Source organism: Crotalus tigris, unplaced genomic scaffold (assembly GCF_016545835.1).
Source record: "Crotalus tigris isolate CLP2741 ecotype Arizona unplaced genomic scaffold, ASM1654583v1 scf7180000023683.377817, whole genome shotgun sequence".
Lineage (NCBI taxonomy): Eukaryota > Metazoa > Chordata > Lepidosauria > Squamata > Viperidae > Crotalus > Crotalus tigris.
In genome coordinates this window covers 267,326-288,322 of record NW_024100116.1, presented here as the reverse complement: position 1 = coordinate 288,322, position 20,997 = coordinate 267,326, and the positions used below count along the sequence as shown (strand labels likewise).

At 40.5% G+C, this 20,997-nt stretch overlaps 1 protein-coding gene across 5 annotated transcripts in view; it reads right to left on the bottom strand.

Annotated features, from left to right (window-relative positions):
- The window catches only part of PAX2 (paired box 2), a 161,753-nt gene that overhangs the window by 20,954 nt on the left and 119,802 nt on the right, over positions 1–20,997 (bottom strand). For all 5 annotated transcript variants that reach the window (XM_039320678.1, XM_039320677.1, XM_039320679.1 and 2 more), the window contains exons 6-7: positions 15,552–15,727; positions 11,669–11,795 (exon numbers count right to left, since the gene is read on the bottom strand). In XM_039320678.1, the coding sequence (XP_039176612.1) occupies positions 11,669–11,795; positions 15,552–15,727 (303 nt within the window). The remainder of the gene's footprint in view (positions 1–11,668; positions 11,796–15,551; positions 15,728–20,997) is intronic.

Sequence of the window (20,997 nt, the reverse complement as noted above, 5' to 3'; positions counted from 1 at the left end):
TGCAGTCCAAGGGACTCGCAGGAGTCTTCTCCGGCACCATAGAACAACAAAAAGCTAGAGAGGGTATAAAAACCTACTGCCCATGTGCTCAGCTCTTCTCTCCTCTGCTCTTTCCTGCAAGAACCATCTTTCTGCTTCTTCAATAAACTGTAACCATCTTTCCAAAGCAGTCGCCATGTTGCTTATTTATTCCCGGCTTGGATGAACCAGGATGAAGACTTTACTTCCGACACCATGCTCCAGCTCTTTGCAACTCAGCAGTTTGAAAGCGGGCAACTGCAAGTAGATTAGTGGATACCACTTTGGTGGGCAACTTCATGGAAACACGAAAGAAACCCCCAACTGGGCACTTCCCAGGCAACGATGAAATTTCACTGGTAAATCCGTTCACCGTGGATGCACCAAAGTGCTTCCGACACAAGAAAAACAAAGCAAAACATTCAGACGTCAATCTGATTTCTGAAAACATTTCGTTATTGATAATCCAAAGCATATGGAAAATACTAATACAGGTTTGGATACATTTAAATCTTGGCTAGGTAAGAAAGAAGGGGATAAATTCTATGTGATTCTCTCCTGCTTTCTGCTGCCTTGTGAAGCTTTTCCTGAAAGAGAAGCCAACGAGATGACTCTTTTTCGAGCCTACAGGCAAAATCAGTTTTGGCAAGGCCTATTGTGCCTTAGTGCTGTTTTGCAAAAAAGATTTTGTGGCACTTTGAATTAGCCCTGGAAATGTATGGGTAACTAGTGCCAATGGAAACCTTAGAATTGTTGTCTTGCAATGGTGGCAAATCATTGCATTCTGAAGCAATTGCAAGATTGTGTTGCAGTAATTCAGCCATATGGTGATCAAGGCACTAGTTACCATTGCCATGATGTCTGTTCCCGGTAAAGTCACAACTGATTTCCTTTCTCACTTTCTAAGACCTTCTAAGAAGCCACTACCTGATTTTTAAGCAGGAACTGTGAAGTCAAGAAGATTGCCAAGTCTTGAGCCAATCCCTTTGCCTGTAGAAAAACCCTGTTTTGAGTAACTACCACAATCAACATTGATCTGGGTAGATTTCAATATGAACTTGTTTTGCCCCAAGAATCTCCAGTTCAACCTTTCCACGGCATTTGCAGCTTTTCCTGGGAAGGTGATAAAATTGGATATTGTCAGCAGAGTTCAATGCAACTAATGGTTGACCTCTATGAAGTGGCTTCATATGGATGTTAAATAACATAACGGAAAGCACTGGATCAATTATGGAGTCAAGGACTGGAACAAGTCCAATGGAACTCATATAAAACAGTGACCCTGACTCCCAATTCTTGCAGATGGTCCAGCAATATACCACACTAACAAAGACAATACTTGCAAGAGAGATACATTTAAACCTGACAAAGGTAATCCACCAATTATCTAATTATTGCTGCTTCTGTCCCACGACCTTATCTAAATTCCGACTGGCAAAGGTCCAGATAGTCTGTTTCACCTTGGATTCTCTGTAGCTGAATTGCCAAGAAAGAGAGATTGGAGATGGGTACAAGTTGTAGAAAAATTGGCTGGACCAAGGGAGGGGTTATTATTTTTTTTAGGAGAGGTTGCACTACTGCCTCCTCAAGGCATGCAACCCATATCTCAATCTTCGAGATTTAGCTGTCTGGCTGATCTGGCTGTCCAAAGGATTAATGAGCCAAGGTGGCGCAGCAGTTAGAGTGTAGTACTGCAGGCCACTTTAGCTGACTGTGTTCAGCAGGTCAGCGGTTCAAATCTCACCGGCTCAGCCTTCCATCCTTCCGGGGTAGGTAAAATGAGGACCCAGATTGTTGGGAGCAATGTAAATATATATATATATATATATATATATATATATATATATATATATATATATATATACACACATTGCTTACTGGTGTACACTGCTTAGAGAGTGCTTGCACTTAAAGCGGTATATAAGTCTCATAAATAAATAAATAAATAAATAAGAGGGACATGAATCCAGCCCACTGGTGGCAGGATTCCTATGATACGGCATCCTATCCACTTCCTTGGGCTCCATAAGATCAAATGAATCCCAGATAATAGCACACAACCTTGTCTTGCTCATCACTGCAGACTCTGCCCAACTGATCTTGAAATCAGAATAGATATGTCTGGCAAATTAATCTGGAATGCTTGCAGACACTTTGTCACACCCATTTTTCTGAAATGATGCGACTTCTACCTCCTGAGACCTACCGCTAAACGTAATGAAAAGAATAAATTCTTCCCCTATGAGAATTGAAAGGTGTCTTCAGAAAGCTTAATAATGTGTATATTGACTAGGAATGAATAGACAACTGCAATAATGCAAAACACAGTACAGGATGTACAAGTCACTGCAGAGCAGCAGTGGAAGAAGATCCTGAATTCCTACAAGATACCACAATGATCCTGGGAAAAGGCAGATTTCTTTACATGGCTGGAGAAAAAACATATGTCTTATGACTGTGGGCTGTTTTTCCAATTTGGGGGAAATGCATTCACTTTCTGAAAACAAATCTAGAGAAGTCATAAGAAAGCTAATAGTTGATACACCTATTCTGATACATATTTTGTATCAGAAAGGTAGGGCCTTTCCCCCCCCGAAAAAAAGGTAAAACAGTGAGAAAATAGAATCTCCTATAACAAGGTTGTCAAACTGCCGGCCTGTGGGCCGGACGCATCACAAGGAAACCGCGCCTACCCCATTGCCGGCAATGGGGAAAAAGCTCCGATACATCGCGTGACATCACATGACGTTGCGAGTTTGACATGTCTGTCCCATAAGATGACCAAGAAGATATTGGAAAAAGTCAAGAAAGATGGATATGATCCATATCTCACCACTGGAGATGGATTATTGAAGCACCCCTTAGGCTTTGGTTTGGCGTTCAAGGCCTCTAGGCCCAATTGATGGAAAAACATATTATTACCCATAAAACATAGTTTATTATTGCCTGAAAGCCACAGCTGCACTCATGACAAAGAATAAAAAGAATACATATTCTAGATTAAATAAAGAATTAAAAACTTCAGAATACATTACTGTCAGTATGCTGATGATAACCAGCTTTATACTGATACTCTATGACATTGGTCCCCAACCGTTGCAGCTTGGTGGCTCGGGTGGGAGTGGGGGAGGGGAACCGGGCTGCATGAGTGGTGGGCCAAGGTGCACGCACACATGTGCAGCTTGACTCATGTGAACAGCGGGCTGGTGTGCACAAGCATGCACTTGCACCTTGACTGTGCTGGCCCTCCACTCATGCAAGTCGAGCTTGTGCACATGCAAGTGGCAGCCTGCGCCCTGGTTGCTTATTTATTGTGGGTGACTAAATGAGTGTTTCCTGCAGAATAAGCAGACTGCCACACACACAAAAAAATAAGGCAGCCAGATTCTAGGGAGCTGCCTTATGATACAGAAAAGGTGATCCGAGAATATTGGTGGGAATTTGCTAGGATAGTTTGGTGGGATAATGCCTAACAAATTTTCACCATAAATTAAAAGTTTGTTCTTGGCTGGCCTGGGAGCCTGAGAAGGGAAAAAGATGAAACATAGGCATTTTTGCTGCTAATGCCCTAAGAAACAAAAGTGAAAATAATGGACAACTGTGACCTGAGTTATCATGTCTATGTTTATGTTCCTGCCTGAAATATACATAGCATATGTTTACAAGATATGTTATAGGGAGTGCCTGCTTGTAACATTCATAAATAAATCAAGGTAGTTTTATTTTTTTTCAGGATGATGGTTTTCACAGCAGACAGACTGATCCTCTGTAAATAATATAAGGCAGACATGTCAAACTTGCGACGTCACGTGGCGTCGTGCAATGTATCGGGACAGTTTTGACATTTGGCAATGGGATGGGCGTGGCTTCCGGATGCCGCGTCTGGTCCGTGGGCTGGCAGTTTGACACCCCTGATATAAGGAATGCTTTTTGGCTAATAAATGCCAACATTTTTCTATTTTCTCAGCTTGCTGGCCAAGCCGAGAGGTGACCCAGCGAAGAGGTGGCCCAGCAACCCATCTGAGAGAAGGAGAGACAGACGAGTTGAGAGACAGAGAGGCAGCCTGGTGACCCAGCCTGACACCTTAGCGGAGCCAGTGCAGTGCAAATGGAGGCCACTGAGCAGCGGTGAAAAGAGCTAGGTGGCAGCACGGCACACCTTGAGCAGAAGCGGTGCAGAGCTATGTGGCAGAGGAGTGAAGTGTCCCAAGCAGTGACTAGGAGCAGTGCTGTGGACTAGCAGTGGCTGAGAGCAGCACAGAGGAGCAACTGAGCAGTGGCGCCCACAGCAGCGGCTGAGAGCAGCGTGGCAGACCAGCAGCAGCCGAGAACAGCGCGGTGGACCAACAGTGGCTGAGAGCAGCACAGAGGACCAGCTGAGCAGCAGTGCCCACAGCAGTGGCTGAGAGCAGCGTAACAGACCAGCAGCAGCTGGAAGAGGTGCGGTGGAGCAGCTAAGCAGAGTGCCCACATTAGCACATTGCACTTGAAAACTCTGGCAGTGGCCAGGCAACCAAAGGGCAAGAAAGCAAAGCAAAGAGGATAAGTACAGAACACTTGTAGACAGGGAACAAAGATATAAACTTTCAAGTCAGGGAGTAGAGGGTTAAGAGCAAAGCTTCTCCCAGAAAATAGCCTGAGACTTCCAACAACAACAACAACAACAAAAAAGCATATTACTTCACAAAGGGCCGAAAACTCTTGTAAATTCTTAAATTTTAACAATCTCTGAATTCCCTTTCTTAAGAAAAATTCCTTTTCAATTTTTTCAATTCCTCTTTTCAACTAAACATCTAAGAAAACAGTTTACTTATTTTAATTCTTTACAAATTTTTAAATTCTTAACGATCTAAGAGAAAAAAATAAAAAAAAACACAGAAAAAGAGACAGACACTTAAAAGAGGGTAAACGGACACTTATAAAGTTATAACTAGAAGCCAACACAGATTTGTTAAAAATAGATTGCCAAACCAATCTTAATTCATTATTTGACAAAGTGACAAAATTAGTAGACCAGCAAAATGCTGTGGACATAGTATACTTAGATTTCAACAAGGCATTTGACAAAGTAGACCACAATCTACTTCTTGGGAAGCTAGAAAAAGGTGGAATAGACAGCATCATCACCAGATGGATTTGTAACTGGCTGACAAACCGTACTCAATGAGTAACCCTTAACAGTAATACATCTACATGGAGCAAAGTAAGCAATGGGGTACCACAAGGTTCTGCTTAGGCCCAGTACTCTTTAATATCTTCATAAATGACTTAGATGAGGGAATAGAAGGGAAACTCATAAAATTTGCAGATGACACTAAGCTGGCAGGAATAGCCAACACACCAGAAGACAAGGTCGGGATCCAAAGAGATTTGAACAATGGGCCCTATCCAACAAAATGATAGTTAATGTGGAGAAAAGCAAGGTTTTATACCTGGGCAGGAAAAACCAAAGGTACAAGTATAGATTAGGTGAAACCTGGCTCAAAAACAATAACTGTGAGAGGGACCTTGGAGTCCTAGTGGATGATCACTTAAACATGAGTCAGCAATGTGCAGCAGCAGCCAAAAAAGCTAATGCAGTCCTTGGTTGTATAAACAGAGGCATAGAATCAAAATCATGTGAAGTATTAGTACTGCTTTATAAAGTCTTAGTAAGACCACACCTGGAATACTACATCCAGTTTTGGTTGCCACATCACAAAAAGATGTTGAGACTTTGAAAAAAGTACAAAGAAGAGCAATAAGAGATTATTAAAGGCCTGGAGACTAAAACATATGAAGAACGGTTGCAGGATTTGGGTTTGGCTAGTCTAGAGAAAAGAAGGACTAGGGGGCACATGATAGCAGTATTCAAGTATTTGAGAGGCTGCCACAAGGAAGAGGGGGTCAATTTATTCTCCAAAGCACCAGAAGGCAAGACAAGAAACAATGGATGGAAACTAATCAAGGAGAGAAGCAACCTGGAATTAAGGAGAAACTTGCTAACAGTGAGGACAATTAACCAGTGGAACAGCTTGTCTTCAGACATGGTGGGTGCTTCATCACTGGAGGTTTTTAAGAAGACACTGGATAGTCCCTTTTCTGAAATGATATAGAATCTCCTGCTTGACCAGGGTGCTGGACTAGAAGACCTCTAAGGTCCCTCCAAGTCTATTCTGATTCTGATTCCTTTGAGGGATGCTCCCAAGTGGTGAATTCAGAGGATTATAATTCTTCAGGAGATTTATACTCATCAGAGCAATCTGACATAGAATTGAGTTGAACCTAAAACTATACCTAAACTACGACTTAGTACATGGATCTGCACCATATCCCAAATTTCCATTTCTCTATGCATGGAACCCATATTTTATTTTTTCAGAATACCCAAAGAGACTAGACAAGCACTTGTCTGAAATAGTATAAATTCTCCTGCTTGAGCAGGGGGCTGGATTACAAGACCTTCAAGGTCCCTTCCAGCTCTATTCTATTCCATTCCATTCCATTCTATATTATGACAGATTCTTAGTAACATGAATTTACTCTATCATATAATCTTACTTGATTATTTGTACCAGACATGTCAAACTCGTGACATCATGTGATGTCATGTGATGTATCGGAACTTTTTCCCCATTGCCGGCAATGGGGTGGGCGCAGTTTCCTTGTGACGCGTCCGACTCATGGGCTGGCAGTTTGACACCCCTGATTTATACTGTTTACTATGTTTCTTGATATTTGTGATTACCTTAATAGCCATTTTTAATCTTTTAATACTATAGAACAAATTCAGTTATTCATGATTAATGATATACTGGAAAACTATGATCTCTATAACATTTAAAAATTCCTTAGGAGTGAAGGCAAAAAATCCTTTAAAAATTCCTTGTTTAATTTTTTTGTATTTTTCTTTTTTTTGGTTTTATGTATTATCTTTAAATATATAAAAAAAGAGAAAGAAAGCCAGTCCTCATGAGGAAGACAAACAATGGAAGAAAAAGAGAACTGGGGATCATCCTCTGTTCCTTTGATTCTTCCCTGCTAGTCATTGTTAAATGACCTGTCTTCATGTTGTTACTTTTGTCTTATCTCCAGCTCCCAACAGATGCAGTTGAAAATAATCTTTAGCATTCCCAATTTAAAAGTAGTCTTTTTCCTCTTATCTTGATGCAATATGTTTGCCATAGACATGATCTAGGACAGTGGTTCTCAACCTGTGGGTCGGGACCCCATTTGGGGTCGAATGACCATTTCACGGGGGTCGCCAAACAACGCAGTCCGCCATTTTTCCCCCCTTTTCCTTAGCTGTGCTACTCCCTTTTATTCTACTGGCTTTTGAAAGCCAATAGAATAGACTCTCTTGAATAGAGTCTAATTCTATTGGTTTTCAAAAGCCAATAGGAATTGTCCAGGCTGTCTCTGCCTTGCTGAGCCCGCCAAAAGTCCCATTCTGCAAACGGTGCTGCACCAGTTGAGTAGTCCTTGACTTACGATCAGTTGAGTAGTCCTCGACTTACGACCGGTTGGGGGTCGCGGCATTAAAAAGGTTGAGAACCACTGATCTAGGATGTTTGTCAATGAGATGGATGATGATGTAGTCAAGATCTGGGCCTCTATAAGCTTTGTTGGGTTTCCCCTCTCCCTGAAATATCCTCATTACACAATGAATACACTAATATCTTCAGAAATAATATAATGCCGAATAATTTCCCAATGAAAAACCTCAAACATATTGTTATGTCCTGGGTCTGCTGAGTGACTCAGCAGGTGCAGGAAGCTGCAGAGAGGCCCGGGCAGACCACGTGGATGCCCGGGACCAGACAGGCTGTCTCCAACCTATTGCGTATGCGCAAGGTGGGAGAATCCGTTGCATTGATTGGCTGACACTGTCCCTGCAAAGGGGTATAAGAGGAAACGGCGCCATTTTGTATTTTGGTTCTGTTGTGATATGAATAAAGAGAAGACTGTTGTTACTCCTGCCTCGTCTCAATGCTTTTACATCGAAAACAGAATACATATCAAAACATAAATGGCTTAAAAAGAACAAAAATTGACAAGAAGCAGTTTATATCTTTTAAGTATCTTAATAAAGGCTGTTTAGAAGAGAATAGAATAGAATAATAGAATAATTAACTTTATTGTCACTTTGAATGTACGCTAATCGGCATACCCTAAAATGAAATTTCGTTGCATACAGCTCTCAAAGGGTATAACTCCGATATACACTACATAAATATGAATAAATAAATAAATACAGAATTATGCATATATCCAGATATATTATATGACACAGAGAAACAACAGTCTAGTACTGGTTATGCATACATGTGCATGTCAAAAAAAATGAATCTTCCAAGTTTACCAGTCGGATGGCAGAGGGAACAAAGCTATTACAGAATCGGGTAGTCCTGCTAGAAATACTTCAAAACCTCCTCCCAGAGGGGAGCAACAGAAACAGATCGTAAAGTGGGTGTGTGGGGTCTCTAATAATGCTTTCAGCTCTAAGCACATAGCACTTATAAACAGCATCCTGAATGGCAGGGAGCGAGCGTCCTATGATCTTCTTCCTTATCCTTACCATTCTCTGTATGGACTTTCTATCTGAGGCGCTGCTGCCACCAAACCTGGCAGTGATGCAGTTTGTTAAGATGCTCTCAATCGTGCCTGTAAAAAGTGGCCAGGACAGAAGGAGAAAGATGTGCTCTCCTCATCCGACCAGGAAATGCAAATGCGGGTTTGCATGCTTCACTAAGGATGACGCGTGGAGAGACTAATTCAGATTGTTAGTTATCTGCACCCCCAGATACTTAATACTGTTGACCACCTCTACAGCTGCATCCTTGATATTGAGTGGAGGATGACTATGCCGGGTCTTTCTAAAATCTACAATGATCTCCTTTGTTTTATCAACATTTAGAATCAGGTTACTTTTATTGCAGCAGTCCACCAGAGCCTTCATGTCTTCCCTATAAGCATCTTCATTGTCATCCTAGAAAGACCCACCACTGCCGTGTCGTCTGCATACTTCACAATATGATTTGTAGCAGATTTGGCACAGCAATGGTGGGTCATCAAGGTGAACTGTAGCAGAATCAGGACACAGCCCTGTGGAGAACCTGTACTCAAGAAGATGGAGTTGGAAACTTTCTTTCCGACTCATACAATCCGGGGCCTATCGATAAGGAAATCAAGTATCCAGTTACCGTACTTTCCGGCATATAAGACAACTTTCAAAAGCGTTGAAATTGGTGCCGAAGTCAGGGGTCGTCTTATACGCTGAGTCGTCTTATACGCCGGAAATAACAGTAGTTTCCGGCATATAAGATGACTTTCTAGGCATGCAACTTGGCGCCAAAGTCAGGGGTCGTCTTATACGCCGGAATATACGGTACATAAAGGAGTATTACAACCTAATAGGCCCAGGTTGTTCACCAGATGCTGAGGGATGATTGTGTTGAACACTGAGTAAAAATCCACAAACAGCATTCACATTTTTATATATTATATATTTAGTTTAATGTAAAAATTATGACAAAAGGCAGGATATCTTAAAAAATCTCTAGCTACATCTTAGAAGTGTTTGAGTAGATACTGCACTTGCTAATATAGATGACCATGCATCCATTTAGGAAATATGAGAATATGTAACTCCAAGCTAAAATCCAATACTTTTTCTACATACTTGAATGTATTGTAGGGGAAAAAAAAAGGGGGGGGGAAATCATACTATGTTTGCATAAATATTGTTCCTCACATACCTTTTAGTGCATTCTCTCTTTCTCTCTCTCCATCCACACTCTGTGTTTGTGTGTTTGTGTGATGCCTATTCCTTTTCATATCTGATTGCCCTTAGTCAACATGAAACCATCTGAAGATACTGTCAGCGTATTTATGATGATGCACTCTAAATATGCTGGTGACAGTCAGGCATAAACCAAGTATGCTGCTTCTAGCTCACAAAACCTTTAAAAAAACTGGAGCAACCATTCTATTCTCTAACTAAATTGAGAATATATAAAAGTTTAAAATATGTTACTCAAATGCTAAATTATTAGTAGCCGTTAAATCATATGTCATAGTTTTAACAAAAGAATGCATAGTGCTAATACATGTTTTGGCCAGAATTTATGTAAAGTCATGTAAATTCCATTGAAAAGTTAGACAAATACTTTTGGGAGCATATATCCCAGTGAAGCCCCTCCCACTAATATTATATAGATCAGATTAGGCAGGGATCCAAGTACTCTACCATCTGAAACAAAGCTAATCACTCTACAGCAGTGTTTCTCAACCTTGACAATTTTAAGGCATGTGGACTTCAACTCCCAGAATTCCACAGCCAGCATTGCTGGCTGTGGAATTCTGGGAGTTGAAGTCCACATACCTTAAAATTGTCAAGGTTGAGAAACACTGCTCTACAGAATGTGGTTTTTTCAGTTATAATCCCTGGACTTTTTTCCTAGGGAATTGTTTTAGGTCCATGGATTATCATATTTTGATGCATATTAAGATGTTGCTTTGTATAGGTTATGCCTTGAATAAGTTGTGCTAACATATAATTTATGATTTATTTCATTGAGGATTCAATATGGTATCAACAATATTTAAAATATTAATATTTTAATATAACATTTCTCGGGAGATTCGTCTTGTGGGTTCAGAGCCAACCAAGGTGCTATACTCCCAGTTTGCCAAATGTTTTAAAACAGGAAATTGTTGATTCTAATCTTGCCTACCTCCTCCCTACTCCTCCCTTCCCTTCCCTTCCCTTTACTCTCCTTTCCTTCCTTTTGTCATCCATTTACTCCCTTCCCTTCCCTTTCCTTCCTTCCTTTTGTGTTTGGGTAACATGCTTATCAAGCAACTGGGAATAACGATAAAGCAAAAGTATAGGCTCTCATCAGTGGGCACATCACTTACCAGTCACTACAGGGTATGTCTGGGGTTATGTTGTTCCCCAGGTCTGGGTTAGCAGAGGTGGATAGGCTTTCCTTTCCTTTCCTTTCCTTTCCTTTCCTTTCCTTTCCTTTCCTTTCCTTTCCTTCCCTTCCCTTCCCTTCCCCTTCCCTTCCTTTTGTGTTTGGGTAACATGCTTATCAAGCAACGGGGAATAATGATAAAGCAAAAGTATAGGCTCTCATCAGTGGGCACATCACTTACCAGTCACTACAGGGTATGTCTGGGGTCCTGACATGTTGTTCCCCAGGTCTGGGTTAGCAGAGGTGGATAGATTTTCCTTTCCTTTCCTTTCCTTTCCTTTCCTTTCCTTTCCTTTCCTTTCCTTTCCTTCCCTTCCCTTCCCTTCCCTTCCCTTCCCTTCCCTTCCTTTTGTGTTTGGGTAACATGCTTATCAAGCAACTGGGAATAATGATAAAGCAAAAGTATAGGCTCTCATCAGTGGGCACATCACTTACCAGTCACTACAGGGCGTTGTTCCCCAGGTCTGGGTTAGCAGAGGTGGATAGACTTTCCTTTCCTTTCCTTTCCTTTCCTTTCCTTTCCTTTCCTTTCCTTTCCTTTCCTTTCCTTTCCTTTCCTTTCCTTCCCTTCCCTTCCCTTCCCTTCCCCTTCCCCTTCCCTTCCTTTTGTGTTTGGGTAACATGCTTATCAAGCAACGGGGAATAATGATAAAGCAAAAGTATAGGCTCTCATCAGTGGGCACATCACTTACCAGTCACTACAGGGTATGTCTGGGGTCCTGACACGTTGTTCCCCAGGTCTGGGTTAGCAGAGGTGGATAGACTTGACTTGACTTCATCAAGACCAGGGGTCAGAGCTGGGAGGGAATACTCATTACCCTGGGGAGGAGAGAAAAGAAAGCTTTCTAACTGATGGGCTGGAAGGAAGGGAAGAGCAGGCAGATGGAGGGGAGTGAAGGTTGCGGTCCCTGCGCAGATGGAAGCAAAGATGAGATAAATAAAACAAATGAAGAGCAAGATTTGGCCAGAGATGGCAACTTCCCAATGAATGCAAGTTCTCTCCCTCGGGAGCCAGATTCATCCCCGTTTATCTAGGGTGGCTGCCTTTATTCCCAGCAGGCAGCCACCCTGGATAAAACCAGAGCAAAACATGGGAGATCAGATTCAAAGACTGACTTTATTTTGAAGAAAATGTGATCCTTTTCTCCACAGAACGAGAGATGACTTCATACGGTGGGTTAAAGTTCTTGCCTGAACAGAAAAGATTATCGGCTTGCATTGTGAAAAAGCATTTTCCAATCCACTCTTGGGATCCTTTTTTTTTTAAAAAAAAAACTCTCCTCTTTTCTCCCCAACCCTTGTGCATTGGGGTATGAAATTGGGGTGGGGGCGGGCCACATGGCTAACAGAAGGATGGGAGGGGGAAAATTCATTGCATCTGAAAAGATGTCCTGTCCAAGAGGCATTGGGTAATTGCCTTTTTATTGTGGTAGCCTCCAAACCAGACGCAAGAACCAGAGAGACAATTTAAAAAAGCAGGAAAAGTTGTTCTGATTAATATTACATTAAATTAAAACTGATTTTCTGCTCTCTCTCTCTTTGCTTTGTGGTGGCTTCCCCCCCCCCCCCCAACTCCTCATCTATTTCCTTATGATCTACTTTCCTCCTGCTTCCCTCCTTCTTGGCCAGCCTCGATTGCCTAGTCGTTTCCAATTCCTTTTTGTATTGATCTTTCTGTAGAAATCAGTTTTGTAATTAGCTGCAAATTAGGCTTTCTGTTGGGGGGTGAGGCTAGCCTCTGATTTATCACTGGAGTAATTCGCTGTGATTGGAGAGAAATTAAAATGAACTCAATTAGGCTTTGGATTTGTTTTATGGGCCCCATTCAAAGTTTCTGGAGGAAGAATGACTGGGCTGGTGTTTAATAGTCTAATGAAAGTAAATAAAGGTTATTCATTGTAATACACTCAGACACTCAGGGATAGCAGAAACCCAGAGCTGGCTTCAACTTTAGTAGTTGGTTTACTGCTTGAGGTGGGATTTAAAGCTTTTGATTTTTGTGTACAGACAAATCACTTTGGATATAAATTGCAAGTCAGGGAGACAGGAAATGCAGAAGGCCTTTTCAGAGCAAAGCTTGCGTTTGGTATCTAGCAACAGGAAAAAAACCTGATTCCTTCTGGATGAGGCTTCCATGGCTTGGGCTGACCAGAAAAAAGAAGAAGGGTACAATGCATAAGGGAAGGTATGTCATGCATTATGCTTGGCACAGCACGAAATACATTTCAGTAGAAAAATTCTCCCTTTATTCCTTTCTTTTTTTTAGTAAACTGCAGGGTTTGTTAAAATAATGTATGCAGTTCAGCTTCAGGATAGAAAAATGTTCAAAGTTTAAACTTCGTTTCTTCTTTTATTGTAAGTTTTATTTCAAATGAATCATATGCAGTTCAGCTTCAGGATCCTTTTTGTTCAAAGTTTAAACTTCGTTTCTTCTTTTATTGTAAGTTTTATTTCAAATGAATCATACATTTTTTTTTTAGTGTTGTATACAGGAACAATAAGAGAAGTAAGACTCATAGGAGCTGTATGATGTGCAATTCTAAGATAAATTTTAAATTTAAAAAAGGCTAAATTCTAAAATATAGGAAGTATTAAAATATTAACGTATTAAATATTCTTTTACTATAATATTTTATGCAGATGCTTTCTGAATAGCACTAGATAAATATATGAACTTTTTTTTTAAGGACCAGTTTTCAAACTTTTCCTTCCCTTCCATATGTACACTGCCTAATTCTCATGATTTTAGGAGGCTTACAATATAGAAAACTAAGAATATCCATAAAATAATGAAAACAGTAAGCAATTACAGTGTTTAAATATAGTTAGCAGAAACTACTGCTACCATTAAGAGGATCTCCTACTACATGAATGCTCTCTTTTAGTAAACTGAATTTCAAGAACAAGAATGCACTTCTGACTTTGGGGCAAGTTGCTCCAGAGAGAGGAGACTGTCAATGAGAAAGTCTTTCTTTTTGAAGTTCTGTGCAACTGTGAAACTATTTGGGGAAACCATATAATAACAAGTACATTGTCTTGTAGGTGTAGCAAAGTAATTTAATCCACTTCATCACGTACTTATGTCAGTGTCTTTTGTAAATAATTATTTACAGTAAAATACAGAATACTGGGGCATATTTCTATGGATATATACTAGGTAAATATTTTCAAATTCTTAAAGAGTGACATAGATGTTGTGTCTGTATAGAAATATTAGTAGCATGTGACAGTTGGTGTGTTTGCCTACAATGGTTTAAATCTGTATATGTGATCTGTATCTGTATATACCAGTGGTTCTCAACCTTTTTAATGCCGTGACCCCCAACTGGTCGTAAGTCAAGGACTACACAACCGGTCGTAAGTCAAGAACTACTCAACTGGTGCAGCACCGTTTGCAGAATGGGACTTTTGGCGGGCTCAGCAGGGCAGAGACAGCCTGGACAATTCCTATTGGCTTTTGAAAGCCAATAGAATTAGACTCTATTCAAGAGAGTCTATTCTATTGGCTTTCAAAAGCCAATAGAATAAAAGGGAGTAGCACAGCTAAGGAAAAGGGGAAAAAAATGGCGGGCTGCGTTGTTTGGCGACCCCCGTGAAATGGTCGTTCGACCCCAAATGGGGTCCCGACCCACAGGTTGAGAACCACTGGTATATACTGTACTATTATATGTGTGGATGTGGATTGTAGTCAACTGTTGATGTGTTCTGCAAAAGCTTTTAAGGTTTAAAACTGGGCTGAGCCAAACATTTTTTCCACCTTTTTTTTTCAATAATTCCTATTCAACTGGATAGAAAACAAACTCCATTCAAAAGGCTTTTGGTTGGAGTTCGGTGTTACCAGCACTTATCTACCGGTAGGTAATAAAGTGCTAAGAATCTCTGAGAGTGTCCTGCCTTTCATTGTGAAATCCTCTCTCCATAGATCTGCAGCCTCCTTGCCTAAAAATGTTGATACTCTGAGGGAGCTCCTTTTAGGAAAGCCTGCCAGGAAGGCTACAGAATGTCAAGAAACTGAAAAAAAATCTTATAGCAGCACCTTCTGGTCAATCACTTTCAACAGCAACAAAAATGAAATCAGAAAGAAATGCATTCTAAAATACTCGCATGGTCTATGGTCCACATGCAGATGTGTTTTACACAAACGTGTGGAAAGAATCCAGAAAACGACGATATATAAATACAGCAAATTGGGCAAATATTCATGCTATGAATTATCTTTGTCTTAACAGTGATTGGCAAGTGCTGAAGATACTGATTTCTATATGATTTTCCAAAATATGTCAAAACTACAAATAAAAATGTGCTCTGTGCCATATAAAAGTGGACAGGCTTTTGCTGTACAACAGAGAACACATTTACATTACAAATTAGTTCTCTGGCAATTCGATCACCATAGTCGCCACCCCAGTTCTTGGAATGGTAATTTCATTTTAAGAATTATTTTAAGAATTTGCCCCATCAAGTGCTGTGGCCCCGGAAGGCATGATCATTAAAATTTGTAAGAGAAGTGAATCAACCGTTATCCGTTGCAGTTGTCAGGATCCCATCAACTTTGTTTTTCCGAGCGGGTCCCACCTGCTCAGATTTGATGTGCTCTGATGCCTGAAAGACGTCCGGGTAAGAAGGCCGCTCAAAGACGCGATCTAACGCTTCCAGTTGCTGTTGTGTGAAAGTATCAGCACGAAGATGCTTCCGCAAACTATCCACACTGTTCTGGGAATCACCATTGGGGACGGAGCCCTCCGTTACGTCTGTGAGACAGAGGAAGAGATAAGGACATTAGTGTGGCTTTTATTTGCTAAAGCATCATAGAATCATAGGGCTGGAAGAGACCGTGGAGGTCTTCTAGTCCTCCATAGCAGGAGACCTTAATCCATAACAGAGAAACGGTAGTCCAATCTTTTCTTGAGCACCTCCAGCGATGAAGCACCCAGAACTCCAGGAGGCAAACTCTTCTATTGGTTAATCATTCTCACTGTCAGGAAATTTCTCCTTAGTTCCAAGTTAGATCACTCTTTCACAATCTTCCACCCATTGCTTCGTGTCCTGCCCTCAGTTGGTTTGGAGAATAGGTTGACCCCCCTCATCTCTGTGATTACTCCTCAGGTACTATTCAGCCAGGTACCACCTATTCTATAGTTATGCATCTGGGTTTCCTTGCCTAAGTGCAGGATCGTTCTTTTCCTACCACCAAACTGCATCTTACTGGATAGGACCCAATGTTCAAGTCTGTCAAGGTCCTTCTGAATGTTGATTTTATTTTCCAAAGTATTAGCAATTCCCACCAGCTTGGTGTCATTTGCAAATCTGATGGGTACTCCTTCAATCCCCTCATCTAGGTTACTTATAAAGATGTTAAAGAGCATTGGTCCCAAGACCAAACCTTCAGGTACCCCACTGCATGCTTCTCTCCATTTGGAATAGAGTAGAATAGAGTAGAGTAGAGTAGAATAGAATAGAATAGAATAGAATAGAATAGAATAGAATAGAATAGAATAGAATAGAATAGAATAGAATACAATAGAATAGAATAGAATAGGAATAGAATAGAATAATAGAATTAGAAGGGACCTTGGAGGTCTTCTAGTCCAGCCTCCTGCTCAAGCAAGAGAACCTATACCATTTCAGACAAATGACTGTCTAGCTTCTTCTTAAAAACCTCCAGTGATGGAGCACCCACAATTTCTGAAGGCAAGCTGTTCCACTGGTTAATTGTCCTCACTGTTAGGAAGTTTCTCCTTAATTCCAGGTTGCTTCTCTCTTTGGTCAGTTTCCAACCATTGTTTCTTGTCCCGCCCTCTGGTGCTTTGGGGAATACTTTGAGGCCCTCTTTTTTGTGGTAGCCCCTCAAATACTGGAATACTGCTATTATGTCACTCCTGTTTCTTCTTTTCTTTAGACTAACCAAACCCAAGTCCTGCAGCCATTCTTCATATGTTTTAGTCTCCGGGCCTTTGATCATTTTAGTTGCTCTTCTCTGAACTTTTTCCAAAGTCTCAACATCTTTTTTGTAGTATGGTGACCAAAATTGGTTGCAGTATTCCAGGTGTGGTTTTACTAGGGTTTTATAAAGCGGTACTAATACTTCCCATGATCTTGATTCTATGCCTCTGTTTATACAACCCAGGATTGTATTAGCTTTTTTGGCTACTGCTGCACATTGTTGGCTATACTCAAGTGATCGTCCACTAGGATTCCAAGGTCCCTCTCACAGTTACTGTTTTTGAGCCAGGTCTCACCTAATCTGTACTTGTACCTTTGATTTTTCCTGCCTAAATGTAAAACTTCACTTTTCTCCACATTAAAACTCATTTTGTTGGATAGGGCCCCTTGTTCCCGCTTGTCAAGATCTTTTTGGATCCTGAGCTTGTCTTCTGGGGTTTTGGCTATTCCTGCCAGTTTAAATGTCATCATACATGTAGATGTAGTTCCATTGAGAATTACACACTGAGTGCAGTTGGTCAGCCAAATCCATCTTGTGTTGGTACTCACTGTCCCACATTGTTCTACCTTACCACATCCCATGACCTCTTTTAAACCCTGCAGTTCTAGAAATTAACTGAGCTTTTCTTCCATCTCAGACTCTTATTTATTTATTTAGCCTATGTGCCACACATCTCGCTTTGTGGTGGCTTAAAATTGTTAAAGATTGTATTCCATAATATTTATGCAACTTTTTTCTGTTAGAGAAAATGTCAGCTTTAAAACCACACTTAACCCTTGGCAGAGATATTTAACTTAGAGTTTGTCCTCTACCATCAATTGGTATATCTTGGCTGCATGGAATTATAATGTAGTGGTGAATGTTTGAAAGTTTGCCGATGTTAAAAAAATAAATCTACTATTGGCAACACAAGCCAGTGTGGAAAGAAACTTTTATGTGAATTGCAAACAATTTGTACATTTTAAAAGAAAGCATCTTGACATTTCTCACACTATTCCTATGCCATTGCTTTCATTACTCTTTGAAAGAAAAATATCTCCATCTTTCAACAGGAGCAGTTATGCAACAGTTGCAAAATCATATCACCTAAGATAAGATATACCGTATTTTCCGGCATATAAGACGACTGGGCGTATAAGACAACCCCCAACTTTGGAGAAGATTGCATGGTTAGAAAGTCATCTTATACGCCAGAAAATATGGTATTTTCCAGCATATAAGATGACTGGGTGTATAAGATGACCCCCGACTTTGGAGAAGATTTGCATGATTTAGAAAGTCGTCTTATACGCCGGAAAATACGGTACTCAAAGTGATTCAAAAAATTTATTTGAGTTAACTGAAAATGTGATCCTTCTTATACACCATACAAGTACATGTGCAGCCTCACTAGGTAAAATGATCTGTGTGTGTAACATCATAGTACCTTTTGTTACAGACTTCAAGTATAAGACTTCTTGATAACATTTTAGCAACACAAAGAAAAACATTTCCAGGGCAGAAATTATTTAGCATACATCCCACCTAATTTGCTCTATTCTTGCATTGGGCTAAAAGTATTGCAGTCTCTCACTTTTACCAGAAAAATATGGCACATCTGTAAAAGAGAAGAAACTTCCATATTCTCCTAATAGTGAATATGAAAATAAATTTAGAATAGTAGAGTTGGAAGGAACCTACTAATCATCTAGTCCCACCCCTCATCCAAGCAGGAGATGTTGCACCATTTCTGACAGATGGCAGTCCAGTCTCTATTTGAAAGCCCCCAGTGATGAAATTCCTACAACATCTGAAGGCAGTCTGTTCCATTGGCTAACTGTTGTCACTGTCAGAAAATTTCTCCTTATTTCCAGGTTGAATCTCTCCTTGAACAGTTTCCATCCGTTATTCCTTGTCTGGCCTTAATAATAATAATAATAATAATAATAATAATAATAATAATAATAATAATAATAATAATAATAGTAAAGTTGGAAGGGACCTTGGAGGTCATCTAGTCCAACCCCCTGCTCGGGCAGGAAACCCTACACCATTTCGGACAAATGGCTGTCCAGTCTCTTCTTAAAAACTTCCAGTGTTGGAGCATTTACTGCTTCTGGAGGCAAGCTGTTCCACTGATTAATTGTTCTCACTGTCAGGAAGTTTCTCCTTAGTTCTAGGTTGCTTCTCTCCTTGATTAGTTTCCACCCGTTGCTTCTTGTCCTGCCTTCAGGTGCTTTGGAAAATAGCTTAATTCCCTCTTCTTTATGGCAGCCTTGGAACACTGCTATCATGTCCCCCCTTGTCCTTCTCTTCGTTAAACTAGACATACCCAATTCTAGCAACCGTTCCTTATATGTTTTAGCCTCCAGTCCCCTAATCATCTTTGTTGCTCTTCTCTGTACTCTTTCTAGAGTCTCAACATCTTTTTTACATCGTGGTGACCAAAACTGGATGCAGTATTCCAAGTGTGGCCTTACCAAGGCATTGAAGAGTGGTATTAATACTTCACGTGATCTTGATTCTATCCTTCTGTTAATGCAGCCTAGCACTGTGTTGGCCTTTTTGGCAGCTGCCGCACACTGCTGGCTCATATTTAAGTGATTGTCTACTAGGACTCCGAGGTCCCTCTCACAGTTACTACTATTGAGCATGGTGCCACCTATGCTGTACTTGTGCATTTGGTTTTTCTTGCCTAAATGTAGAACCTTGCTTTTCTCACCATTGAATTTCATTTTGTTAGGTGCTTTGGAAAATAGGTTGATCCCCTCCTTTCTGTGACAGCCCCTCAAATATTGGAACATTGCTATCTTGTCTCCCCTGGTTCTTCTCTTCACTAGACTAGCCATTCCCAGTTCCTGTAGCCATTCTTCATATGTTTTAGCTTCCAGTCCCCTATTCATCTTTGTTGCTCTTCTCTGCACTTTATTTCTAGAGTCTCAACTTCTTTTTTACAGTGTGGAGACCAAAACTGGATGCAGTATTCTAGGTGTGGTCTTACTAAGGCTTTATAGAATGGCATTAGCACCTCAAGCGATCTTGATCAAATCCCTGTTAATGCAATTTAGGATTGCATTGGCTTTCTTGGCTGCTGCCTCATATTTAATTGATTGTCCCCTAAGACTCCAAGATCCCTCTCACAGTTACTGCTATTAAGCCTGGTGTCACCCAATCTATACCTGTACTTTTGATTTTTCTTGCCTAAGTGTAAGACTTTACTTTTCTCTACATTGAATTTCATTTTGTTAGATAGGGCCCAGTGCTCAAGTTTGTCAAGATCCATTTGGATCTTGAGCCTATCATCTAGGGTGTTGACTATTCCTGCCAGCTTAATATCATCTGCAAATTTGATATGTTCCCCTTCTATTCCCTCATCTAGGTCGTTCATGAAGATATTGAAAAATACTGGGCCTAAAATGGAACCTTGTGGTACTCCACTGCTTATTTCCCTCCATTTAGACGTAATACTACTTGTTGAGTACGGTTTGTCAGCCAGTTACAAATCCATCGGTGATGGATTCCACTTTTCCACTTTTTTTAGCTTTCCAAGAAATAGGTTGTGGTCTACTTTCTCGAATCCCTTGCTGAAGTCTAAATATACCATGTCCACAGCATTTCGCTGGTCTACTAATTTAGTCACTTTGTCAAAGAATGAAATAAGATTGGTTTGGCATGACCTGTTTTGAACAAACCCATGCTGGCTTCTAGTTATAACTTTATTTGTTTCTAGATGTTTGCAGATCTGTATTTTGATCATCTTTTCCAGAATCTTCCCAGGTATTGATGTTAGACTGTTTGGTCTGTAGTTTCCTGGGTCTGTTTTTTCTCCTTTTTTGAAGATGGGAACCACATCAGCTCTTTTCCAATCCTCTGGTAGTTCCCCGGTGTTCTAGGATTTTTGAAAGACATAGTACAGTGGTTCTGAGATGACATCTGCCAGCTCCTTCAGTACTCTGGGATGTGATTCATCAGGTCCTGGTGATTTATGTTCATCAAGAACAGACAAGTGTTCTCTTACCATTTTTTCATTTATTTTAACTTTTATTTCTAGTCTATCTTTTTCAGTTATGTATTTGGTTAGGTTGGGCTATAATTTCT